The sequence below is a fragment of the Pelodiscus sinensis genome, unplaced genomic scaffold, assembly GCF_049634645.1.
Source record: "Pelodiscus sinensis isolate JC-2024 unplaced genomic scaffold, ASM4963464v1 ctg221, whole genome shotgun sequence".
Classification (NCBI taxonomy): Eukaryota; Metazoa; Chordata; order Testudines; family Trionychidae; genus Pelodiscus; species Pelodiscus sinensis.
Genome location: NW_027465983.1, coordinates 75,429 through 100,716, shown reverse-complemented (window position 1 = coordinate 100,716; position 25,288 = coordinate 75,429). Strand labels below are relative to the sequence as shown.

The following is a 25,288-nucleotide window of genomic DNA, read 5'->3' as shown; positions in this document are numbered from 1 at the left end:
GCCCCCGCCGACTGGCCCCGCCCCCCGGTCCGGCCATGGAAGAAGTGGACAAAATCCTCATCCGCTCGCTGCGCCTCTGCGGGACGTGAGTGGGGGGGCGCCCCGGGGGGGGCAGAGTGCGGGGGGGGCAGAGTGCGGGGGGGGCGCCCCGGGGGGGCAGAGTGCGGGGGGGGGCGAGCGCCCCGGGGGAAGGGAGCCGGGGGGGGGCAAGCGCCCTGGGGGGGGTCAGAGTGCGGGGGGGGCCGAGCGTCCCGGGGGGAGGGAGCCGGGGAGGGTCAGAGTGCGGGGGGGGGCCGAGCGTCCCGGGGGGAGGGAGCCGGGGAGGGTCAGAGTGCGGGGGGGCCGAGCGTCCCGGGGGGAGGGAGCCGGGGAGGGTCAGAGTGCGGGGGGGGCCGAGCGTCCCGGGGGGAGGGAGCCGGGGAGGGTCAGAGTGCGGGGGGGGCCGAGCGTCCTGGGGGGAGGGAGCCGGGGAGGGTCAGAGTGCGGGGGGGCCGAGCGTCCTGGGGGGAGGGAGCCGGGGAGGGTCAGAGTGCGGGGGGGGCCGAGCGTCCTGGGGGAGGGAGCCGGGGAGGGTCAGAGTGCGGGGGGGCCGAGCGTCCCGGGGGGAGGGAGCCGGGAGGGTCAGAGTGCGGGGGGGCCGAGCGTCCTGGGGGGAGGGAGCCGGGGAGGGTCAGAGTGCGGGGGGGGCCGAGCGTCCTGGGGGGAGGGAGCCGGGGAGGGTCAGAGTGCGGGGGGGCCGAGCGTCCCGGGGGGAGGGAGCCGGGGAGGGTCAGAGTGCGGGGGGGGCCGAGCGTCCTGGGGGGAGGGAGCCGGGGAGGGTCAGAGTGCGGGGGGGGCCGAGCGTCCTGGGGGGAGGGAGCCGGGGAGGGTCAGAGTGCGGGGGGGGCCGAGCGTCCTGGGGGGAGGGAGCCGGGGAGGGTCAGAGTGCGGGGGGGGCCGAGCGTCCCGGGGGGAGGGAGCCGGGGAGGGTCAGAGTGCGGGGGGGGCCGAGCGTCCTGGGGGGAGGGAGCCGGGCGGGCAGAGTGCGGGGGGGGCGAGCGTCCCGGGGGGAGGGAGCCGGGGGGGCAGAGTGCGGGGGGGGTCCGAGCGTCCCCGGGGGGGAGGGAGCCAGGGGAACAGAGTGCGGGGGGTCGAGCGCCCCGGAGTGGGAGCTGGGGGGGGCCGTGTCCCGCCCCCTCTGACCGCGCTGCCCCCCAGGGACGTCCCGGCGGCGGTGCAGGGGCTGCGCGAGTTCCCCACGGCGCTGGTGGTGGAGTCTGTCGTGCGCTGCCTCCGCGTGATCGACCCGGCGCTGGGCGCCAGCCTGAGCCCCACGCTGCCCCCAGGCATGTCGGCCCGGTTCCGCCTCGGCTCCAGCCTGGCCCAGGCCTGCCAGGTGAGCCCCCCTCGGCCCCCCCCGCCGGCCGGGACTGACACCGCCCCCCCAGCCCCCCGCCCCGCCGGCCGGGACTGACACCGCCCCCCCCCAACATCCGCCCCGCCGGCCGGGACTGACACCGCCCCCCCAACATCCCCCCCGCCGGCCGGGACTGACACCGCCCCCCCCAACATCCCCCCCGCCGGCCGGGACTGACACCGCCCCCCCCAACATCCCCCCCACCGGCCGGGACTGACACCGCCCCCCCCCAACATCCCCCCCGCCGGCCGGGACTGACACCGCCCCCCCCAACATCCCCCCCGCTGGCCGGGACTGACACCGCCCCCCCCAACATCCCCCCCGCCCCGCCGGCCGGGACTGACACCGCCCCCCCAACCCCCCGCCCCGCCGGCCGGGGACTGACACCGCCCCCCCCAACATCCCCCCCGCTGGCCGGGACTGACACCGCCCCCCCCAACATCCCCCCCGCTGGCCGGGACTGACACCGCCCCCCCAACATCCCCCCCGCTGGCCGGGACTGACACCGCCCCCCCCAACATCCCCCCCGCCGGCCGGGACTGACCCGCCCCCCCCCAACATCCCCCCCGCTGGCCGGGACTGACACCGCCCCCCCCAACATCCCCCCCGCTGGCCGGGACTGACACCGCCCCCCCCAACAACCCCCCGCCCCGCTGGCCGGGACTGACACCGCCCCCCCCAACAACCCCCCGCCCCGCCGGCCGGGACTGACACCGCCCCCCCAACAACCCCCCGCCCCGCCGGCCGGGACTGACACCGCCCCCCCCAACATCCCCCCCGCTGGCCGGGACTGACACCGCCCCCCCCAACATCCCCCCCGCTGGCCGGGACTGACACCGCCCCCCCAACAACCCGCCCCCCGCTGGCCGGGACTGACACCGCCCCCCCCCCCATTGGCTCCCCACTTGGGCCGGGACTGACACCTCCCCCCCCCTCCCCAACCCCCCCCCCCAGGAGCTGGGCTACCAGGGCGAGGTCGGGTACCAGACCTTCCTGTACGGCAGTGAGCCCGAGATCCGGCGCCTGCTGCTCTTCCTGGTGGAGAAGCTGCCGAGGGACGAGGCCGAGGATGCCGGGCAGCCAGCTGGTACCGGGGCGGGGGGGACCCGTGGGGGACGGGGCAGGTGGGAGGTCTGCCGGGGGGGACCGTGGGGGGTGGGGCGGGTGGGAGGTCTGCTGGGGGGGGACCGTGGGGGGTGGGGCGAGTGGGAGGTCTGCCGGGGGGGACCCGTGGGGGGCGGGGCGAGTGGGAGGTCTGCTGGGGGGGGGACCGTGGGGGGCGGGGCGGGTGGGAGGTCTGCTGGGGGGGGACCGTGGGGGGCGGGGCGAGTGGGAGGTCTGCTGGGGGGGGACCGAGGGGGGCGGGGAGCTCTGGGCGGGAGACCCGGCTGGGGCGGGGGCCGGCTGTGACCTTTGCCCCCTTGCAGGGAAGGCCGCCGGGCTGCTCCGTGCCGTTGCCGCCACCATCAGGGAGCAGCTGGGGACGCCCTGGGTGCCCCCCGCGTGCCGCCCCCCTCGGCTGCAGCTGCTGCAGGTGGGTCAGACCCCATGAGCCTCCCACCCCCCAGGCCAGCCGGACTGAATCCCTTGGCTTCCCTCCCCCCTCCAGGTCTCTCCCGTGGGGGTGAACAGGGTCTGCGGTGCAGGGGGGCGGCACGTGGGGGAGGGGGTTGGCAGGGGCCGAACCTGCGCCCTGCCCCGGCTCAGTGCAGCGAAACGCGGGGGATGGGTCTGTGACGTAGTGGGGGGACTTGCTGGGCTGGGGTGACCCCTGCTGTCTGGAGCAAGACCCAGCAGGGAAACCTCACTAGGCAGAGGTGATGCCAAACCTGTTGAACCAGGGGCCAGACACCCCCATGGAGAGGAACAAAGGGAGGGGGATGCTGCCCTGGCTGGGGGGCAGGGCTGGAGGAGGGTTACTTAGTGGCTGGCTGGAAGGCAGGGGAGAAGGAGCTGGAGGGGGGCTGGGACTCCCCTATCTCAAGGGGGGGCACTGAGGCCTCTTAGCCCCAGTTCCTGTAACCAGATTCCATCTGTGCTGCGCTGTGCTGGAGGAGCAATAAACCACCCTCAATTCCACCAGCTGGTGCAGTCTGTTTGTGCCATGTCGGGGTGCAGGAGACGGGGAACCCCCAACGCGCCGTCACAGGGTCGTGCCACTCGCACGCCGTGCGGTACGTTGCACGGGCCGGGGGCCCAGGCCGTGACGGAGCCGTATGTGTGATCGGCCTGGCTCACGAGGACCCAGCCCCAAATCCAACGGCCCTGCCCTCCCCTCCCTCAGGGAGTAGTTCTGCAGGCAGGGTGGAAATGGTCTGTCGGCTGCCACCCCCACGGGCGTCCCCTTTCCTGTCTCCAGCGGCAGGCAGTTCCACAGGTTAACGCCCCTGGTCTCTCCCCACAGGGCACTGGGCTGCTGACGCCGTTTCACGCCCAGCCCTTGGTCCTGCCCCGGGATTCGGGCCCTGTCGGTAGGTGACGAGAAGCGGGGGGGGCAGGATGGGCACACGGGCCTCTGACCTCCAAGTCTCCCCTCCCCCGCAGAGCGCCGGGAGTTTTTCGGGGGCGTTCCTGCCCCTGGTGCCGGCCCAGCCCCCCCCCGGCCCGGCGCCATGGCCCCCTCCCTGCTGGAGCGTCACGCCGCAGACCTTGGGGTGCAGCACGACTGGGAGTGCGAGTGGCAGAGCCAGGGGCTGGCGTCTCGCCTGGCCCCCAAGGTGAGGGGCTCCTGCCTGGAGCGGAGCAAGGGGGGCTGGGGTCCCCTGGTCCCCAGGAGTATGGGCCCCCATCACACTGACCCCCCCGTACCCCCCCAGGAATACGTGCAGTGGAAGCACCAGCGACTCCGGCGCCGCCTGCTGGACCAGCTGCGTCAGGCGGCCCCCCCCCCCGCCAGGGGCGCCGGATCTGTCCCAGCTGCTGGGGGGCCTGAGCGCCAGGGGGGCCGGGGGCGCCCTGCCTAGGGGCTCCCGCTTCAGCCGCGCCCAGCGCCTGGCGCACGGACAGGTACGGGGGGGCTGAGAGCGCGGCGGACGGAGTGGGGAGACCCCCGTGACCTGCCCTGTGCTCCCCAGGACGCCCCGGAGCTGCTGGGCCAGATGCCGGCAGTGGCAGAAAGGCGCCCGCCCGCCAGCACCTCGGAGCAGGTAACGGGGGGCCCTGGCTGCAGGGCGGGGGGATCCTGACGCAGGCCCGGAGCGCCCCCCCCTGCTGGGGGTGCCGTCGAAGTGGTCTCCTGCCCCCGTCTCCGCAGCAGCAGCTGTGCCCCACATGCCCAAGCCCCGCCCCTTCTGTCTGACTTTCTGAAATCACGGGGTGCCCCCCAGGAATATTATTGCCCCCGCGGGGGATCCAGACCCTGAAACAGCTGGGAGCTGTGTCCAGCCGCCTGCGTTAACTCTGGCCCCTAACAATGGCTGGTCACCCCAATGGTCGCTGGCCGGGCTCTGTCAGCGGGTGGGGGAGGGTTGGTCCCAGGGGGCCGCTTCCCCTGCTGGCTTTGAGACCCCTCCCCCCAGGAGGCGCAGGCGCAGCAGGAGGAGGAGCTGGCTGGCCTGCGGGGGGCGCTGCAGCACCTTGGGGCCCAGGTGGATGCTGTGACGGGGGAGGTGAAGGTGCTGGAGCTGAACCTGAGCCAGGTGAGAGTCGGGGCTGGGGGGCTTGCGGGGGGGGGCACGTGCACCCCCATGTCTCTGCGTGGGGCGGTTGCACACCCTGTTCCCTGCCTCACGGCACCTGGGGGGGCTATGAACCCAGATCTCTCTGCTTGCCCGGGGGAGGGGGAGGTAACTGGGGGCCGTGCACCCCAATCTCTGCCTGCTGGGGAGTGGGTAACGGGGGTGGCTGGGGGCCCCGACCTGTGCCCCCTGGGGAGGGGGTAACAGGGGGCTCCCTGATCTCTGCCTACAGGTGGGGGATAACGGGGGGGGTGGGCGCCCCGATCTCTCCAGGCAGGGGGGTAACGGGGGGCTCCCCGCTCTCTGGCTGCAGGCGGGGGGGACGACGGGGGGGGTGGGTGCCCTGCTTTCTGCCGGCAGGCGGGGGGGGTAACGGGGGGGGGCTCCCTGCTCTGCCGGCAGGCGGGGGGGTAACGGGGGGGGGGCTCCCTGATCTGCCGGCAGGCGGGGGGGGTAACGGGGGGGGGGGCTCCCTGCTCTGCCGGCAGGCGGGGGGGTAACGGGGGGGGGCGCCCCGCTCTCTGCCGGCAGGCGGGGGGGGTAACGGGGGGGGGCGCCCCGCTCTCTGCCGGCAGGCGGGGGGGTAACGGGGGGGGGGCTCCCTGCTCTCTGCCGGCAGGCGGGGGGGGTAACGGGGGGGGCGCCCCGCTCTCTGCCGGCAGGCGGGGGGGTAACGGGGGGGGCGCCCCGCTCTCTGCCGGCAGGCGGGGGGGGTAACGGGGGGGGGGGCTCCCTGCTCTCTGCCGGCAGGCGGGGGGGTAACGGGGGGGGCTCCCTGATCTCTGCCTGCAGGTGGGGGATAACGGGGGGGGTGGGCGCCCCGATCTCTCCAGGCGGGGGGGTAACGGGGGGGGCTCCCTGCTCTGCCGGCAGGCGGGGGGGTAACGGGGGGGGGCTCCCCGCTCTCGGCCGGCAGGCGGGGGGGGTAACGGGGGGGGGGGCTCCCTGCTCTCTGCCGGCAGGCGGGGGGGTAACGGGGGGGCTCCCTGCTCTGCCGGCAGGCGGGGGGGTAACGGGGGGGGGCTCCCCGCTCTCTGCCGGCAGGCGGGGGGGGTAACGGGGGGGGGGGCTCCCTGCTCTCTGCCGGCAGGCGGGGGGGGTAACGGGGGGGGGCTCCCTGCTCTGCCGGCAGGCGGAGGCGACGCTGCGACAGCAGCAGCTGGCCCTGGGGGGGGCGCGAACAGACCCTGCGGGTGAAGAGCCAGGCCCTGGAGCTGTTGCCCCAGGCTGAGAACAACCTGGCCAAGCTGCAGGTACCGGGGCGGGGGGGCCTGGGGGAGGGGCTGGAGAGCAGCCCCATGGGGACCTGCAGGGGGAGACTGGAGGGAGAGGAGGTGCAGGGGGGCAGAGGGACTGGCTGGGGGGGCAATGGGAGGTTGGGGTGGATGGGGGTCGGCTGGGGTGGGGGTATGAGGGGCTGGCTATGGGGCCACGGGGGGTGGGGCAAAGGGATGGGAGGCCACGGGGGGCGGGGGGATACGAGGGGCTGGCCGGGGTGGGGGATGGGAGGCCAGGGGGGCGGGGGGATACGAGGGGCTGGCCGGGGTGGGGGATGGGAGGCCAGGGGGGGTGGGGGGTAGGAGGGGCCGGCTGGGGGTAGGAGGGGCCGGCTGGGGGGCGGGGGGTAGGAGGGGCCAGCCGGGGTGGGGGGATAGGAGGGGCTGGCCGGGGTGGGGGATGGGAGGCCAGGGGGGCGGGGGGATAGGAGGGGCTGGCCGGGGTGGGGGATGGGAGGCCAGGGGGGGCGGGGGGATAGGAGGGGCTGGCCGGGGTGGGGGATGGGAGGCCAGGGGGGCGGGGGGGTAGGAGGGGCCGGCTGGGGGTAGGAGGGGCCGGCTGGGGGGCGGGGGGTAGGAGGGGCCGGCCGGGGGCCAGAGGGGTAGGAGGGGCCGGCTGACCCCCCCCGCCCCCCAGCTGCTGGTGGAGGGCAGCGCCCAGCGCCTGGTGCACCTGGCCGCGCAGTGGGAGACGCGCCGGGGGCCGCTCCTGGAGCAGTATCGTCGCCTCCGCGCCGCCCGCCACTCCCGCCAGGTGAGCAGGGGGTGGGGCCTACGGGGGCGGGGCTCCTCCCTGGCCCCGCCCCCGCACTGACCCCCTTCCCCCCGCCCCGCAGCTGGAGTCGACCCGGCGTCTGTCGGAGGTCCAGGCCCTGCGTGAGCGCGGGCGCAGCGCAGCCGCCGAGGCCCGGCGCAAGGAGGAGCTGTGCCGCCAGCTGGTGGGCAGGGCGTGGGGGCGGGGCACGGGAGGGGGGGGGCGGGGCCGGGCCAGCACTGACCCCCCCCGCCCCCAGGTGGTGGAGCTGGAGGCGCTGCCCAGGGACGTGTCGCGAGCGGCCTACACCCAGCGCATCCTGGAGATCGTGGGCAACATCCGCAAGCAGAAGGAGGAGATCGGCAAGGTACCCCCCCCCCCCCCCCGCTCGCGACCGGCCCCCGCCCCACTCTGCCCAGGGTGTGGGGAGTCCCCCCCCGGCTGGGGTGGCCCAGACTCAACCCCCTCCGCACTGGGGTGGCCTCAGGGCAGCCATGCTCACCGTGCTGGCACAGCCTTGCTCAGCCCCCCCCACACACCACCACGTCTGCTGGCACAGCCTTGCTCAGCCGCCCCCCCCCCCACACACACCCCCACCTCTGCTGGCACAGCCTTGCTCAGCCCCCCCCCACACACACCCCCACCTCTGCTGGCACAGCCTTGCTCAGCCCCCCCACACACCACCACGTCTGCTGGCACAGCCTTGCTCAGCCCCCCCCACACACACACCCCCACCTCTGCTGGCACAGCCTTGCTCAGCCCCCCCCCCCCACACACACACCCCCACCTCTGCTGGCACAGCCTTGCTCAGCCCCCCCCCCCCACACACACACCCCCACCTCTGCTGGCACAGCCTTGCTCAGCCGCCCCCCCCACACACACACCCCCACCTCTGCTGGCACAGCCTTGCTCAGCCCCCCCCCACACACACACACCCACCTCTGCTGGCACAGCCTTGCTCAGCCCCCCCCACACACACACCCCCACCTCTGCTGGCACAGCCTTGCTCAGCCCCCCCCCACACACACCCCCCACCTCTGCTGGCACAGCCTTGCTCAGCCCCCCCACACACACCCCCACCTCTGCTGGCACAGCCTTGCTCAGCCCCCCCACACACACCCCCACCTCTGCTGGCACAGCCTTGCTCAGCCCCCCCCCCCCCCACACACACCCCCACCTCTGCTGGCACAGCCTTGCTCAGCCCCCCCCCCCCCCACACACCCCCCACCTCTGCTGGCACAGCCTTGCTCAGCCCCCCCCCCCACACACACACCCACCTCTGCTGGCACAGCCTTGCTCAGCCCCCCCCCCCACACACACACCCACCTCTGCTGGCACAGCCTTGCTCAGCCCCCCCCACACACACACCCCCCCACCTCTGCTGGCACAGCCTTGCTCAGCCCCCCCCCCCCACACACACACACCCCCACCTCTGCTGGCACAGCCTTGCTCAGCCCCCCCCCCCCCACACACACACCCACCTCTGCTGGCACAGCCTTGCTCAGCCCCCCCCCCACACACACACCCACCTCTGCTGGCACAGCCTTGCTCAGCCCCCCCCCCCCCACACACCCCCCACCTCTGCTGGCACAGCCTTGCTCAGCCCCCCCCCCACACACACCCCCCACCTCTGCTGGCACAGCCTTGCTCAGCCCCCCCCCCCCACACACACACCCACCTCTGCTGGCACAGCCTTGCTCAGCCCCCCCCCCCACACACACCCCCCACCTCTGCTGGCACAGCCTTGCTCAGCCCCCCCCCCCCCCCCCCACACACCCACCTCTGCTGGCACAGCCTTGCTCAGCCCCCCCACACACACACCCCGCCGGGGCGGCTGATCCTCCTGTCCCCCCAGATCCTGGCCGCCACGCGGGCCCTGCAGAAGGAGATCAACGGGCTGGCGGGGAAGCTGGACCGGACCTTCGCCGTCACTGACGAGCTGGTGTTCAAGGTGCGGGCTGGGCCGGACATCACGGGTGCTGGGGGCAGGGGGCCCGGGGGAGAGGCTGGCGGGCTCCGTGGGGCTGGTGCGAGGGGGGCCGGGGGCCCGGGGGTAGAGGCTGGCGGTCTCCGTGGGGCTGGCGCGAGGGGGGCAGGGGGCCCGGGGGGTAGAGGCTGGCGGGCTCCGTGGGGCTGGCGCGAGGGGGGCTGGGGGCCCGGGGGTAGAGGCTGGCAGGCTCCGTGGGTCTGGCGCGAGGGGGGCTGGGGGCCCGGGGGTAGAGGCTGGCGGGCTCCGTGGGGCTGGCGCGTGGGGGGCAGAGGGCCCGGGGGAGAGGCTGGTGGGCTCCGTGGGGCTGGCGCGAGGGGGGCAGGGGGCCCGGGGTAGAGGCTGGTGGGCTCCGTGGGGCTGGCGCGAGGGGGGCAGGGGGCCCGGGCGAGAGGAGGCTGGCGGGCTCCGTGGGGCTGGTGCGAGAGGGGCTGGGGGCCCTGGGGAGAGGAGGCTGGTGGGCTCCGTGGGGCTGGCGCGAGGGGGGCAGGGGGCCCGGGGTAGAGGCTGGCGGGCTCCGTGGGGCTGGCGCGAGGGGGGCAGGGGACCCGGGCGAGAGGAGGCTGGCGGGCTCCGTGGGGCTGGCGCGAGGGGGGCAGGGGGTCCGGGGGAGAGGCTGGCGGGCTCCGTGGGGCTGGCGCGAGGGGGGCAGGGGGGGAGGCTTCTAACCCCCTGACTCTGCCTCTCCCCAGGATGCCAAGCGGGACGAGTCCGTCCGGAAAGCCTATAAGTACTTGGCGGCTCTGCATGAGGTGGGGGGCAGTGCTCAGAGCCTGGGGGTGGGAGTGGGGGGGCTGGCGGCTTACTCTGGCTGGGGGGAGAGGAGTATGGGGGGTGCTTGGAGCAAGGGGGGGCCAGGAGAAGGGGGGGCAGTGCTGGGGGGGAGTACGGGGGAGTGCTCAGGAGCTGGGGGGGCGGGGCTGGGGGGGAGTACGGGGGAGTGCTCAGGAGCTGGGGGGACGGGGCTGGGGGGGTGGAGTACGGGGGAGTGCTCATGAGCTGGGGGGGCGGGGCTGGGGGGGGAGTACGGGGGAGTGCTCAGGAGCTGGGGGGGAGTACGGGGGAGTGCTCAGGAGCTGGGGGGGCAGTGTGGGGGGGGGTGGAGTACGGGGGAGTGCTCAGGAGCTGGGGGGGCGGGGCAGTGCTCAGGAGCTGGGGGGGCGGGGCTGAGGGGGAGTACGGGGGAGTGCTCAGGAGCTGGGGGGGAGTACGGGGGAGTGCTCAGGAGCTGGGGGGGCAGTGTGGGGGGGTGGAGTACGGGGGAGTGCTCAGGAGCTGGGGGGGACGGGGCTGGGGGGGAGTACGGGGGAGTGCTCAGGAGCTGGGGGGGACGGGGCTGGGGGGGAGTACGGGGGAGTGCTCAGGAGCTGGGGGGGCAGTGTGGGGGGGTGGAGTACGGGGGAGTGCTCAGGAGCTGGGGGGGCGGGGCTGGGGGGGAGTACGGGGGAGTGCTCAGGAGCTGGGGGGGCGGGGCTGGGGGGGAGTACGGGGGAGTGCTCAGGAGCTGGGGGGGCGGGGCTGGGGGGAAGTACGGGGGAGTGCTCAGGAGCTGGGGGGGCAGTGTGGGGGGGTGGAGTACGGGGGAGTGCTCAGGAGCTGGGGGGGGACGGGGCTGGGGGGGAGTACGGGGGAGTGCTCAGGAGCTGGGGGGGGCGGGGCTGGGGGGAGTACGGGGGAGTGCTCAGGAGCTGGGGGGGCAGTGTGGGGGGGTGGAGTACGGGGGAGTGCTCAGGAGCTGGGGGGGACGGGGCTGGGGGGGGAGTACGGGGGAGTGCTCAGGAGCTGGGGGGGCGGGGCTGGGGGGGGTGTACGGGGGAGTGCTCAGGAGCTGGGGGGGCGGGGCTGGGGGGGGTGTACGGGGGGAGTGCTCAGGAGCTGGGGGGGCGGGGCTGGGGGGAGTACGGGGGAGTGCTCAGGAGCTGGGGGGACGGGGCTGGGGGGGAGTACGGGGGAGTGCTCAGGAGCTGGGGGGGCGGGGCTGGGGGGAGTACGGGGGAGTGCTCAGGAGCTGGGGCGGGGCTGGGGGGGCAGCTGCCCTCGCACAGGCGGGGGGGCTGTGGGTCATTCACCCCCCCACGCCCCCAGAACTGCAGCCAGCTGATCCAGACGATCGAGGAAGCGGGGGCCATCCAGCGGGAGATCCGGGACCTGGAGGAGCAGGTGAGCGCAGGGCCGGGGGGGCGGGGCCGGGAGCCGGGGGCGGGGCCTCTGGCGGGGGGGGCTAATCTGCTCCCCGCCCCCAGATCGAGAGCGAGGGGGCCAAGAAGACGCCGGCCAACCTGGAGCGGATCCTGAGCGACTTCCGGGCCCTGCGGCAGGAGAATGCGGCGCTGCTGGGGAGGAGCCGGGAGCCCTGAGCCCCCCAAGGAGCCGCTCAGCCGGGGCCACGGTCGCTGCCTTTATTACCCCCCCCCCCCCCCCGCCAATAAAGTCCCTGCTCCCGCACGCGGCTGCTGGCTGGGGGGGCTTCCTCTGGGGGGGCTACCGCCGGGCCGGCCCCGCCCCCCTGGGGGCGTGGCCCAGCACTGGGAGCCCCGCCCCCAGGGCGCCGCAGGGGGGGAAGCGGGGGCTCCGCTTCTTCTGGAACTCGGCCTCGTCCACCGTCCACACGGCGCCTTTCACGTGCTCCACCCGCACGAAGCACTTGTGGAGGCTCAGGTTGTGCCGCACGGCATTCTGGGAAGGGAGCGGCGGGCGGCTCAGGCACCCCCGGCCCGGCCGGCCCGGCCGGGCCCCTGGCTGCCCCCCCAGCCCCGGCCGGGCCCCTGGCTGCCCCCCCCCCGCCCCCAGCCCCGGCCGGGCCCCTGGCTGCCCCCCCCCCCCGCCCCCAGCCCGGCCGGGCCCCTGGCTGCCCCCCCAGCCCCGGCCGGGCCCCTGGCTGCCCCCCCCGCCCCCAGCCCCGGCCGGGCCCCTGGCTGCTGCCCTCCGGCCCGGCCGGGCCCCTGGCCCCCCCCCCAGGCCCGGCCGGGCCCCTGGCTCCCCCCCCCAGGCCCGGCCGGGCCCCTGGCTCCCCCCCAGGCCCGGCCGGGCCCCTGGCTCCCCCCCAGGCCCGGCCGGGCCCCTGGCTGCCCCCCCCACCCCGGCCGGGCCCCTGGCTGCCCCCCCCCAGCCCCGGCGGGCCCCTGGCTGCTGCCCTCCAGCCCGGCCGGGCCCTGGCTGCCCCCCCCTGCCCCCAGCGCGGCTGGGCCCCTGGCTGCCCCCCCCTGCCCCCAGCGCGGCCGGGCCCCTCACTCGCACCTCCCAGCCCCTGCCCTCCAGCCCGGCCGCAGCCCTTCGCTCCCCCCCCCCCCCCCCAGCCCGGCTGTGGCCCCTAACTCCCCCCAGCCCAGCCAGGCCCCTCGCTCCCATCTCCTAGGCCTGCTGTGGCCCCTTGCTCCTGCCCCCAGCCCGGCCGTGGCCCCTCAGTCCCTGCCCCCCCGGCCCCTCACCTTCCAGGTGGCGGAGTTGTGGCGGAAGTAGCCGAACATGCGGCTGAACCAGCGGTAAATCTCGTTCAGAGTCAGCTGCCGGGCAGGGGCTTCCAGGATGGCCTGTGGGGAGGGGGCGGTCAGGGCCCAGGCCGGGGCAGCCCCGGGGTGCTGGGGCTGCAGGGGCCCGCGGGGCGTGGGGGGGCTCACCCAGCGGATCAGCATGGCGTAGGTGAAGGGCGGCCGGGCCGTGCTGAGCCGGTAGAACTCCAGGCTGGGTCCCAGGTCTGGGGGGACAGGCTGTCAGTCGGGGGGCGGCCCTTGGCCTTCCGCCAGCCCGCGCCCCGCACCCTGCCCCCTTACCTGAGAGGACGGCGCCGCGGCTGGCCCAGGGCAGGCCATGGGGGGCCGTCTGCAGCTCCCCCTCGCAGGAGGCTCCCCAGCGGCCCCAGGCCAAGGGCGTGGGGGGCCGGGAGGGGCCCTTGGCTGGTGTTGCCTGGGGGGACAGGGACAGGTAAGTGAGGGGGGAGGGGACTCTGCCCCCCCACAGGCAGTGAAGGGTTAATGGGGGAAGAGGGGCTGTGTTAGCCAAGGAAGCAGGTTTTTACACCCCTGGGCCTCAGGCCCCGCCCCCTGGGCCTCAGGCCCCGCCCCCTGGCTCTTACTGGGTCCAGGGCTCTGTCCTCGGCATCTGTCCCAGCCAGCTGGGCCTGCATGGCAGCCAGGCGCCCCTGCTCCCGCGCCAGCTGGGGGGGGAATGAGAGGTGAGGGGGCCTGTCCTTCGCCCGCTCCCAGGGTGCCCCCCCCACGGGCTGCTGAGCATAGGCGCAGATCCCCCCCCCCCCGGGACATCAGAACATGGCCTCCCCGCCCTGCCCCCCCACAACACCAGCCCCAAATCTCCAGGAGGTGCCCGAGGCAGGGGGAGCCCCCCCACTAGCCAATCTCTGGGTCCCGCAAGGCAGCACCCGGTTGCAATTTCCTCCCTCCCTTTCCTTGGGGCCAGCCACACGCCCCCCCACCTGCTGCTCCAGGTGTGGGACCAGCCACACGCCCCCCCCCACCTGCTGCTCCAGGTGTGGGACCAGCCACACGCCCCCCCCACCTGCTGCTCCAGGTGTGGGACCAGCCACACGTCCCCCCCCACGCTGCTCCAGGTGTGGGACCAGCCACACGCCCCGCCCCCCCCACCTGCTGCTCCAGGTGTGGGACCAGCCACACGCCCCCCCCCCACCTGCTGCTCCAGGTGTGGGACAGCCACACGCCCCCCCCCCCCCACCTGCTGCTCCAGGTGTGGGACCAGCCACACGCCCCCCCCCCCACCTGCTGCTCCAGGTGTGGACCAGCCACACGCCCCCCCCCCACCTGCTGCTCCAGGTGTGGGACCAGCCACACGCCCCCCCCCCCACCTGCTGCTCCAGGTGTGGGACCAGCCACACGCCCCCCCCCCCACCTGCTGCTCCAGGTGTTGAACCAGCTCCCTCTGCTGCCGGCACCTGGTTGCTCCGTCCTGCGTCCGCAGCGGGTCCTGCTTGGGAGGGCTGCCAAGACAGACGGCTCAAACCTGCCCCCAGCCCCCCTCGTGACTGCCAGCCCCCCTTTACTGCACCCCCGGAGCCACCAGCCCCCTTTGCCACCCCCCACAACCACCAGCCCCCTTTACTTGCACCCCGGAATCACCAGCCCCCCTTTGCCACCCCCCACAACCACCAGCCCCCTTTACTGCACCCCCGGAATCACCAGCCCCCTTTGCCACCCCGCACAACCACCAGCCCCCTTTACTGCACCCCCGGAATCACCAGCCCCCCTTTGCCACCCCGCACAACCACCAGCCCCCATTACTGCACCCCCGGAATCACCAGCCCCCCTTTGCCGCCCCCACAACCACCAGCCCCCTTTACTGCACCCCCAGAATCACCAGCCCCCCTTTGCCACCCCCCACAACCACCAGCCCCCTTTACTGCACCCCCGGAACCACCAGTCCCCCTTTGCCACCCCCCACAACCACCAGCCCCCTTTACTGCACCCCTGGAACCACCAGTCCCCCTTTGCCACCCCCCACAACCACCAGCCCCCCCCTTTGTCACTCCCGCAATGGCCGGCCCCCCCAGCCAGGCGGGGCGCAGGCATCTTAGCCTGCCCCCTCCCCCGCTCACCTCTTGCTTTGCCCCCTGTGGGCCTCTGGGCTGGGGCAGTGCAGGGGGGCCGGGCGGGTCCCCCGTGAACCACTCCATGCTGGCCAGGCTAATCCCTAGGGAGAGGTGGGGAGAGGGGCCATGGGCCGGGGCACCGGGCCAGGCTGCCCCCCCCGCCAACCGTCCCCCCGCGTTTACCGTGTGCCAAGGCAGGGCGCGACCTCACCACCAGGACCCCTGGGGGCTGTAGGTGCAGGATGGGGGGGCGGGCGCTGGGCTGCGGAGGGATCTGTGGGAGGAGAAAAGGGGGTGAAGGGGAGGAGAACCCCCGAGCCAGTAGGGAATGCAGCCGTCCGCGGGGCTGGCTGGCGCAGGCTCTGCCGCTCTCTCAGGCGGCGGGGGGCGGCAGAGCTGTGCCTCAGTTTCCCTTCCGCTCTGGGCTCCGGCTGCCACAGGGCACCGAGGGGCACCGCAGAGGGGGCACCTGGTCACCTTCCCGCAGGCTCCGCCGTCTTGCCCTTGCCGGGGGTACCTGTTGCATTAGCAGGGCCTGGCGCGGGCTGTCCTGGAACAAGGCCTGCAGGTGGGGGCTGGTGTGGGGGTCCCCCACCCCCACGGGGTACAGCGGCACCTGGGGGCAGGCAGAGGGGGAGGCTGTCAGTGCTGGGGAGAGGGGCTGCCCCGTCTGTGCCCCCAGCCCTGTGGGGACCCACCTGCTGCTTCCTGGAGGGGTTGCTGGTTCCGTGGGTCAGCACCGTGGGGCGGTCCTGGGCCCTGCCAGGCAGGGTGTCGCTCTGGGCAGCCGGGACGCCATGGGGCTGGGCATTGGGGCCAGGTGCCAGCTGTGGGGAGACAGGGCTGCTGAGAAGGGGGGGGTGTGTGCACGTGCCATCCGTGCAACACATCCCATGGATTGGCACGGGGAGCACACGCGCGTGAACAGCTGCCCGTGTGCACTGGTGCGTGGGTGTGAGGCACGTGGTGCGACCGATGGGCCTTGGGTGCCAGCTGCTGCTCTGCCGCCCCGGCGGGTGGGGCCCCTTCGACACCCGGCTGGGGCACGGGCCTGCGTGGCTGTCTGAGCAGAGCAGAGGCAAGGCAGCTAGACCGAGGGACCAGGGCTGGACGGACAGAGGGACCGGGGGCTGCGTGGACAGACCGAGGGACCAGGGCTGGACGGACAGAGGGACCGGGGGCTGCGTGGACAGACAGAGGGACGAGGGCTGGACGGACAGACCGAGGGACCAGGGCTGGACGGACAGAGGGACCGGGGGCTGCGTGGACAGACCGAGGGACCAGGGCTGGACGGACAGAGGGACCGGGGGCTGCATGGACAGACAGAGGGACGAGGGCTGGACGGACAGAGGGACCGGGGGCTGCGTGGACAGACAGAGGGACCAGGGCTGGACGGACAGAGGGACCGGGGGCTGCGTGGACAGACAGAGGGACGAGGGCTGGACGGACAGAGGGACCGGGGGCTGCGTGGACAGACCGAGGGACCAGGGCTGGACGGACAGAGGGACCGGGGGCTGCGTGGACAGACCGAGGGACCAGGGCTGGACGGACAGAGGGACCGGGGGCTGCGTGGACAGACAGAGGGACGAGGGCTGGACGGACAGAGGGACCGGGGGCTGCGTGGACAGACAGAGGGACGAGGGCTGGACGGACAGAGGGACCGGGGGCTGCGTGGACAGACCGAGGGACCAGGGCTGGACGGACAGAGGGACCGGGGGCTGCGTGGACAGACCGAGGGACCAGGGCTGGACGGACAGAGGGACCGGGGGCTGCGTGGACAGACAGAGGGACGAGGGCTGGACGGACAGAGGGACCGGGGGCTGCGTGGACAGACAGAGGGACCGGGGCTGCACAGACAGACAGAGGGACCGGGGGCTGCATGGACAGACAGAGGGACCGGGGGCTGCATGGACAGACAGAGGGACGGGGGCTGCATGGACAGACAGAGGGACCGGGGGCTGCACAGACAGACAGAGGGACCGGGGCTGCACAGACAGACAGAGGGACCGGGGGCTGCATGGACAGACAGAGGGACGGGGGCTGCATGGACAGACAGAGGGACCGGGGGCTGCATGGACAGACAGAGGGACGGGGGCTGCATGGACAGACAGAGGGACCGGGGGCTGCACAGACAGACAGAGGGACGGGGGCTGCAGGGACAGACAGAGGGACCGGGGGCTGCACAGACAGACAGAGGGACGGGGGCTGCAGGGACAGACAGAGGGACCGGGGGCTGCATGGACGGACAGAGGGACCGGGGGCTGCAGGGACAGACAGAGGGACCGGGGCTGCACAGACAGACAGAGGGACCGGGGCTGCAGGGACAGACAGAGGGACCGGGAGCTGGATGGATGGGAGGCGGGGCTGCATGGACAGACAGAGGGACGGGGGCCGGACGGACGGGAGGTGGGGCTGCAGGGACAGACAGAGGGACGGGGGCTGCAGGGACAGACAGAGGGGCCGGCCGGACGGGAGGCGGGGCTGCACGGACAGACAGAGGGACCGGGGCTGCAGGGACAGACAGAGGGACGGGGGCTGCACGGACAGACAGAGGGACTGGGGCTGCATGGACAGACAGAGGGACTGGGGCTGCAGGGACAGACAGAGGGACGGGGGCTGCAGGGACAGACAGAGGGACGGGGGCTGCAGGGACAGACAGAGGGGCCAGACGGACGGGAGGCGGGGCTGCAGGGACAGACAGAGGGGCCAGACGGACGGGAGGCGGGGCTGCATGGACAGACGGACGGGAGGCGGGGCTGCATGGACAGACAGAGGGACCGGGGCTGCAGGGACAGACAGAGGGACGGGGGCTGCAGGGACAGACAGAGGGGCCGGCCGGACGGGAGGCGGGGCTGCACGGACAGACAGAGGGACCGGGGCTGCAGGGACAGACAGAGGGACCGGGGCCGGCCGGACGGGAGGCGGGGCTGCATGGACAGACAGAGGGACCGGGGCTGCAGGGACAGACAGAGGGACGGGGGCCGGCCGGCCGGGGGGTGAGGAAAGGGGATGGCGAAAACGACATTCTCTCATTTCCTCTCTCTATATCCGCGGGCGCCCGCAGCTGGAATCCCGCGTCCAGCCGGGGCCCCTCGTCCCAGACGCGCTCCCTGGGCTCCGCGAGGCTCCGCGAAGGGCAGCAGACAGGCCCGGCGGAAGGGCGCTGGGAGACACGGGGACGTTGCAGCGTAGCAAAGAGGAGACTAAGGGGGTGCGACAGGTCTGTGAAATCGTGACGGGTGCGGAGAAAGCGAAGAAGGAAAAGTCATTGACTTGTTCCCGCAATATAAGAACTAGGGGCCACCACATGAAACGAACAGGCAGCAGGTTTAAAACCAAAGGAAGTTTTTCTTCACTCAGCGCACAACCTGTGGAACTCCTCGCCAGAGGACCCGGTGAAGGCTAGAACTCTCACAGGGCTTTAAAAAGAGCTAGCGAGATCCACGGGGTTAGGTCCATCACTGGGGATTTCCCTGGGGGTGGGGACAGGGGAGGGATCGCGTGAGGGTTCCCTCCCTCTGGGGCACCGGCCACTGTCGGCCGACAGGACCCGGGGCTGGACCGACCCTGGCTCCGACCCCGCCAGGCGGCTCTGATGTTCCTAGCAGACAGACGGACAGAGGGGCCAGGGCGGCGGACAGAGGGACGTGCGTGGCCATGTGGGACCCCTGGCTTTGCCCCCACAATGGGCTGGGGATGGGAGAGGCCCTGCGGCCTCGTGCCACGTGTGAGCCGACATGATCCACAGCCTGAGTCCCAGAGCCACAGGGCCCTGCCCGCCGCAGGACCAGCCAGGTCTTAAACCGCTAGAGTCCAGCCCCGGGGACCCGCTTGTCCCCATCCCCAGCCGAGCCCCAGGGCCAGGGGAGCCCCTCGCTCTGCTCTCCGGCCGCCCAAGCCAGCCCCCGGCCCTCCGCCCCTCCAGCCCCGCAGGCCTCTCTCTGTGCACCCCGGCCCTTCCGCAGCAGGGCCCGACCTGGACGCAGCGCTCCGGCGGGGCCCCCCAGCGCCCGCTAACGGGGACCAGCCGCCTCCAGCCCCGCGGGCCCCTCTCCGTGCGACCGCCCGACCTGGGCGCAGCGCTCCGGCGGGGCCCCCCAGCGCCCGCTAACGGGGACCAGCCGCCTCCAGCCCCGCGGGCCCCTCTCCGTGCGACCGCCCGACCTGGGCGCAGCGCTCCGGCGGGGCCCCCCAGCGCCCGCTAACGGGGACCAGCCGCCTCCAGCCCCGCGGGCCCCTCTCCGTGCGACCGCCCGACCTGGGCGCAGCGCTCCGGCGGGGCCCCCCAGCGCCCGCTAACGGGGACCAGCCCCCTCCAGCCCCGCGGGCCCCTCTCCGTGCGACCGCCCGACCTGGGCGCAGCGCTCCGGCGGGGTCCCCCAGCGCCCGCTAACGGGGACCAGCCGCCTCCAGCCCCGCGGGCCCCTCTCCGTGCGACCGCCCGACCTGGGCGCAGCGCTCCGGCGGGGCCCCCCAGCGCCCGCTAACGGGGACCAGCCGCCTCCAGCCCCGCGGGCCCCTCTCCGTGCGACCGCCCGACCTGGGCGCAGCGCTCCGGCGGGGTCCCCCAGCGCCCGCTAACGGGGACCAGCCCCCTCCAGCCCCGCGGGCCCCTCTCCGTGCGACCGCCCGACCTGGGCGCAGCGCTCCGGCGGGGCCCCCCAGCGCCCGCTAACGGGGACCAGCCGCCTCCAGCCCCGCGGGCCCCTCTCCGTGCGACCGCCCGACCTGGACGCAGCGCTCCGGCGGGGCCCCCCAGCGCCCGCTAACGGGGACCAGCGCCCAGCCCTGCAGCCGCGCCCCAACGCGCCGTTGGCCTGCCCGGCTGCCGGGCGCCTCAGCTCCAGCTTCTGGGACACCGGGACGCCAGTTCACATGGCTCGTGCACAAACCCCTCCCGTGCCTCGCACGAGCGTGGCCTCAATGCTGTGGGGCCCGCTCCCGTGTCACTGTGCACACACCTGGACACCCAGCTGCATGGGCAGCCCTGGGCTGGTGAGAGCAGACCCCCAGCCCACCTTCCCCCCACTGCCTGACCCCCAACTATGAACCCCATCACCCCAGCCAGGAGAGAGCCAGGTGTCCTGGCTCCCAGCCCCCGCCCGCTCTAACCCCTGAACCCCGCTGCCCCCAAGGGCAGGGACTGTTCCGAGCCGCTTCCCAGCAGAGGGGCGGGGGCTGGGTTCCGAGAATCGGGGTCACATCCTGCTCTCCCCCCCGATTCCTCGCCACGGCCCCCGCTTCCCGGACGTCACGGAACCCGGCCACGTCAGCGGCGTGGGACACGTCACCTGCCGGGTTAGCTCTGGGGCGGCCCCCAGGCTCCGCAGGCGCAGAGCTCCAGCCCGAAGCCCCCTCCCGCTGCCCCGGGTCTGGAGGGGGCAGATATCTGCTCCCCCACAAAGGTCAAACTGTACGAGGCCTGGAAATGCCACCCTGGGGAGACGGACGCCCTCCGCTCCCGGCCCCAGAGTCCCCCGCTGGCTGCTCTCTCCCTCCGCGTCCAGCCAGGCGCTGCGGCTCCGGCTCCGGCTCCGGCTCCGGCTCCCACTTTCTGCCTCAGGCGCTTCCTGGCCCCTGCAGGCCACTCCCAGTTAGGGAGAGGTGAACTGGCTCAGCCCGGCTCCCGGCTGCGCGCCCCAGGGCCACACGGGCTGGGCACAGGGAACGTGCCCTCGACAGCCGGGGGCCTGGGTTCGTGGGCGAGTCTCTTTCTGAAAGTCCTGGGTTTGGCTGGCTGGGCCCGGGGCAGCAGAGCGGAGCCCCCGTGCGAGCGGGCCGGCCAGAGTCCCTGCAGGAGAGCGGAGCCCCCGTGCGAGCGGGCCGGCCAGAGTCCCTGCAGGAGAGCGGAGCCCCCGTGCGAGTGGGCCGGCCAGAGTCCCAGCAGGAGAGCGGAGCCCCCGTGCGAGCGGGCCGGCCAGAGTCCCTGCAGGAGAGCGGAGCCCCCGTGCGAGCGGGCCGGCCAGAGTCCCTGCAGGAGAGCGGAGCCCCCGTGCGAGCGGGCCGGCCAGAGTCCCTGCAGGAGAGCGGAGCCCCCGTGCGAGCGGGCCGGCCAGAGTCCCTGCAGGAGAGCGGAGCCCCCGTGCGAGCGGGCCGGCCAGAGTCCCTGCAGGAGAGCGGAGCCCCCGTGCGAGCGGGCCGGCCAGAGTCCCTGCAGGAGAGCGGAGCCCCCGTGCGAGCGGGCCGGCCAGAGTCCCTGCAGGAGAGCGGAGCCCCCGTGCGAGCGGGCCGGCCAGAGTCCCTGCAGGAGAGCAGACCCAGCTCGGGCGACTCCAGACGGAGCCGGGGGCATCCGTGCAGACAGCCCCGCACCTGCCCTCGCAGCCGGCTGACGTCCCGAGTCCCCGTGGGGCCTGCAGCCCTGCCCCAGCCCGGCCCCACTCACCGCGCGGCAGTCCTCGGCTCTGGGCCACTCACCGCGCGGCAGTCCTCGGCTCTGGGCCGGCGGGGCAGCCGGTGCGGAAGGCGCCCGCCCGGTACTTATAGGAGCCGCGCCTGGCAGGGCCGTGCGCCGGAGGGGCTGTCTGCCGGTGACTCAGTGGAAGCGCTGAGCGTGCCCTTTGGGGCTTTGCAAGTCGAAAATACCCATCTGCGGCTGGGGCTTTCGGCGACCCGGCCCCCGAGGGCTCGGAGCAATAAGAAACCACCACAACTCTCGGTGTGCGAGGGGAGAAACCACAGCGCACGAGAGACACGCGCGTGCCAGCCTGCCTGCCCTCGTGCACACGCCCTGCCCGAGGCAAACCAGCCCAGAGGAAACAGCTCGCGGCCTTCCACGGAGCCTGAGGCGCTGCAAGCGGGCAGGCCTGGCGTGTGCCAGCCATGGGAGAACCCGCGAGTCCCGGCCCCTGCTCTAACCACCAGACCCCACTGCCCCCCTAGGGCCATGGGAGAACCCGGGAGTCCCGGCCCCTGCTCTAACCACCAGACCCCACTGCCCCCCCCCAGGGCCATGGGAGAACCCGGGAGTCCCGGCCCCTGCTCTAACCACCAGACCCCACTGCCCCCCCCCAGGGCCATGGGAGAACCCGGGAGTCCCGGCCCCTGCTCTAACCACCAGACCCCACTGCCCCCCTAGGGCCATGGGAGAACCCGGGAGTCCCGGCCCCTGCTCTAACCACCAGACCCCACTGCCCCCCCAAGGGCCATGGGAGAACCCGGGAGTCCCGGCCCCTGCTCTAACCACCAGACCCCACTGCCCCCCTCCCAAGGGCCATGGGAGAACCCGGGAGTCCCGGCCCCTGCTCTAACCACCAGACCCCACTGCCCCCCCCAGGGCCGGGGGAGAACCCGGGAGTCCCGGCCCCTGCTCTAACCACCAGACCCCACTGCCCCCCCAGGGCCATGGGAGAACCCGGGAGTCCCGGCCCCTGCTCTAACCACCAGACCCCACTGCACCCCCCCCCAGGGCCATGGGAGAACCCGGGAGTCCCGGCCCCTGCTCTAACCACCAGACCCCACTGCCCCCCCAAGGGCCATGGGAGAACCTGGGAGTCCCGGCCCCTGCTCTAACCACCAGACCCCACTGCCCCCCCCCCCAAGGGCCATGGGAGAACCCAGGAGTCCCGGCCCCTGCTCTAACCACCAGACCCCACTGCCCCCCCCAGGGCCGGGGGAGAACCCGGGAGTCCCGGCCCCTGCTCTAACCACCAGACCACACTGCCCCCCCCCCCAAGGGCCATGGGAGAACCCGGGAGTCCCGGCCCCTGCTCTAACCACCAGACCACACTGCCCGCCCCCCCCCCCCCCCATGGCCGGGGAGAGACCCCAGCTGGCTCCCAGGAAGGACATGGAGGTAGATTTTGGGCAAAGCACTGGGGGTGGGAGGAGCCAGCAGCTGTGAGTTGAATGTCCTTTGTTCGGTGCCTCAGTTTCCTTGTGAAAACAGGCCTGCCTTGGTCTGTCAGCTTGCTGGGGCAAGGAAAGGTTGATAGCGCAGTCAAGCGTGGGGCTAGCCACCACCCTGGCCTCGGCCTCAGCTCCGTGTGTGGGGAAGGCTGTGTGTCTGGGTAGTGCTGTTCTGAGCGACTGTAGGGATGTGTGTCTGAGAGCGATTGTGTACCAGAGTGCGTGCGGCTGTACAGCGGGGGTGACGGTGAGATTGTGTACCCAGAGTGCGTGCGGCTGTACAGCGGGGGTGTCGGTGAGATTGTGTACCAGAGTGCGTGCGGCTGTACAGCGGGGGTGTCGGTGAGATTGTGTACCAGAGTGCGTGCGGCTGTACAGCGGGGGTGTCGGTGAGATTGTGTACCAGAGCGTGTGCGGCTGTACAGCGGGGGTGACGGTGAGATTGTGTACCAGAGTGCGTGCGGCTGTACAGCGGGGGTGACGGTGAGATTGTGTACCCAGAGTGCGTGCGGCTGTACAGCGGGGGTGACGGTGAGATTGTGTACCAGAGCGTGTGCGGCTGTACAGCGGGGGTGACGGTGAGATTGTGTACCAGAGTGCGTGCGGCTGTACAGCGGGGGTGTCGGTGAGATTGTGTACCAGAGTGCGTGCGGCTGTACAGCGGGGGTGACGGTGAGATTGTGTACCCAGAGTGCGTGCGGCTGTACAGCGGGGGTGTCGGTGAGATTGTGTACCAGAGTGCGTGCGGCTGTACAGCGGGGGTGTCGGTGAGATTGTGTAGCGCTGTGTGTCCATTCGGTTGTTTAGGTCTCCGTGTGTGACCAGGCAATACTTTGCGTGTTTGTGCAGTGCTGTAGGTCTGTTTAGATGTGCAGGTTTCAGTGTGTGACTGTGTAACACTGCATGTGTCTATTTTATTATGTAGCACTATATGTCAGTGTGTGTTTGTGCAGCAGTGTCTCTGTGTGACCGCACAGTGCGGTGCGTGTCCGTGCGGTTGTGCAGTTCTACATATTCATCTGGTTGTGTTGCACAGAGTGGCCACGTGCTTGTGTGTGTGGTTGTGCAGCACTGTGTGTTTGCGTGCTAGTGCAGCCCTCTGTGGTTGTGCAGTCGTGTCATGTGTGTGGTTGTGCACTGGGTGTTTGTGCAGCGCTGTGTGTCTGTGTGTGTGTGGTTGTCCAGCGCTGTGTGTGTGTGTGTGTGTGTGTGCAATTGTTCAGCGTTGTGTATGTAGTTGTGCAGAGCTCTGTGTGTGTGTGTGACTGTATGGTTGTGCTGCGTTGTGTGTTTGTGTATGTAGTTGTGCAGTCCTCTCTGTGTGACCATGTGGTTGTTCAGCGCTGCGTTTGTGTGTGCACTTGTGCAGTGCTGTGTGTGTGTGGTTGTGCAGTGCTATGTGTGTGTGTGACCGTGTGGTTGTGCAGCGCTGTGTGTGTGGTTGTGCAGCACTGTGTGTATCTGTGACCGTGTGGTTGTGCATCGCTGTGTGTCTGTGGTTGTGCAGCACTGTGTGTGTGTGTGACCGTGTGGTTGTGCAGCGCTGTGTGTGTGTGACCGTTTGGTTGTGCAGCGCTGTGTGTGTGCGTGACCGTGTGGTTGTGCAGCGCTGTGTGTGTGGTTGTGCAGCGCTGTGTGTGTGTGTTACCATGTGGTTGTGCAGCACTGTGTGTGTGGTTGTGCAGCGCTGTGTGTGCGTGTGTGTGTGTGGTTGTGCAGCGCTCTGTGTGTGTATGTGTGTGTGACTGTGTGGTTGTGCAGCTTTGTGTGTGTGTGTGGTTGTGCAGCGCTGTGTGTGTGTGTGTGTGTGTAGTTGTGCAGCGCTGTGTGTGTGGTTGTGCAGTGCTGTGTGTGTGTGTAGTTGTGCAGCGCAGTGTGTGTGCGTGTGTGTAGTTGTGCAGTGCTGTGTGTGTGCGTGTGTGTAGTTGTGCAGTGCTGTGTGTGTGTATGTGTGTAGTTGTGCAGCACTATGTGTGGGGTCGTGCAGTGCTGTGCGTATGTGTAGTTGTGCAGTGCTGTGTGTGTGCGTGTGTGTAGTTGTGCAGTGCTGTGTGTGTGTAGTTGTGCAGTGCTGTGTGTGTGTGTGTAGTTGTGCAGCGCTATGTGTGGGGTCGTGCAGTACTGTGCGTGTGTGTAGTTGTGCAGCGCTGTGTGTGTGGTTGTGCAGTGCTGTGTGTGTGTGTAGTTGTGCAGCGCTGTGTGTGTGGTTGTGCAGTGCTGTGTGTGTGTGTAGTTGTGCAGCGCTATGTGTGGGGTCGTGCAGTGCTGTGTGTGCGCGTGTGTGTAGTTGTGCAGCGCTGTGTGTATGCATACTCGCACACCTCGCCCCACAACCCTCTATCCCCCTCACCCTGGATCCCCCCGCAGGAGCGTAGCTCCCTCCAGACCCCTCTCACCTTGGAGGGCTCCAGCCAGCCTGGCCCCCCTGGCGGCCCCATGGCCTGGCTCGGGGCACCGGAGGTCTCAGACGGTTCTGGGCCCCCCCCCCGGATCCCCCAGTTATATGGGCAGGGCAGCCTCCTCCCACCCTGACGTCAAAGCCTCCGCCCCCCGGACCCACCCCTGCCCCCCGTGTCACTGGCTTCTGCTGCCCCAAGGCCCCCCCCAGACGGGCGGGGAATTTTCAGGGGAACTCCAGGGCTGGGTCGGGGCTTGGCCAACTTTCACCGCGCCAGAGAGCAACCCGCACGCTGCCCTGAGACGGGACGCACGGCCCCTCCCGCAGCTCCCCCGGGGCCGTGCCGGGCGCCTCGGGGCCAGGACCAGCTCCCCGGGGTCGGGACGCACCACGG

At 72.4% G+C, this 25,288-nt stretch overlaps 2 protein-coding genes across 2 annotated transcripts; one reads left to right on the top strand and one right to left on the bottom strand.

Moving 5' to 3' along the window:
- Positions 1-6: 6 nt before the first annotated feature.
- On the top strand, positions 7-11,510 carry LOC142825649 (coiled-coil domain-containing protein 22-like). The gene is given in 19 exon segments (XM_075917704.1): positions 7-85; positions 1,198-1,375; positions 2,351-2,483; positions 2,824-2,930; positions 3,801-3,867; positions 3,941-4,113; positions 4,213-4,277; positions 4,279-4,402; positions 4,471-4,542; positions 4,915-5,034; positions 6,206-6,241; positions 6,243-6,326; positions 6,988-7,104; positions 7,187-7,288; positions 7,364-7,471; positions 8,960-9,055; positions 9,784-9,843; positions 11,177-11,251; positions 11,335-11,510. Coding segments are annotated over 19 exon segments (1,881 nt in total). The 5' UTR covers positions 7-35; the 3' UTR covers positions 11,449-11,510.
- LOC142825652 (forkhead box protein P3-like) lies at positions 11,502-24,983 on the bottom strand. Its single transcript, XM_075917707.1, has 11 exons — positions 24,893-24,983; positions 15,347-15,475; positions 15,166-15,264; positions 14,832-14,922; positions 14,655-14,749; positions 13,952-14,039; positions 13,164-13,333; positions 12,862-12,994; positions 12,709-12,785; positions 12,520-12,621; positions 11,502-11,767 (listed from the first exon to the last, which is right to left on the bottom strand). The coding sequence occupies exons 1-11, from the start codon at positions 24,932-24,934 to the stop codon at positions 11,573-11,575; spliced, it is 1,221 nt and encodes a 406-aa protein (XP_075773822.1). The 5' UTR covers positions 24,935-24,983; the 3' UTR covers positions 11,502-11,572.
- Positions 24,984-25,288: the final 305 nt, after the last annotated feature.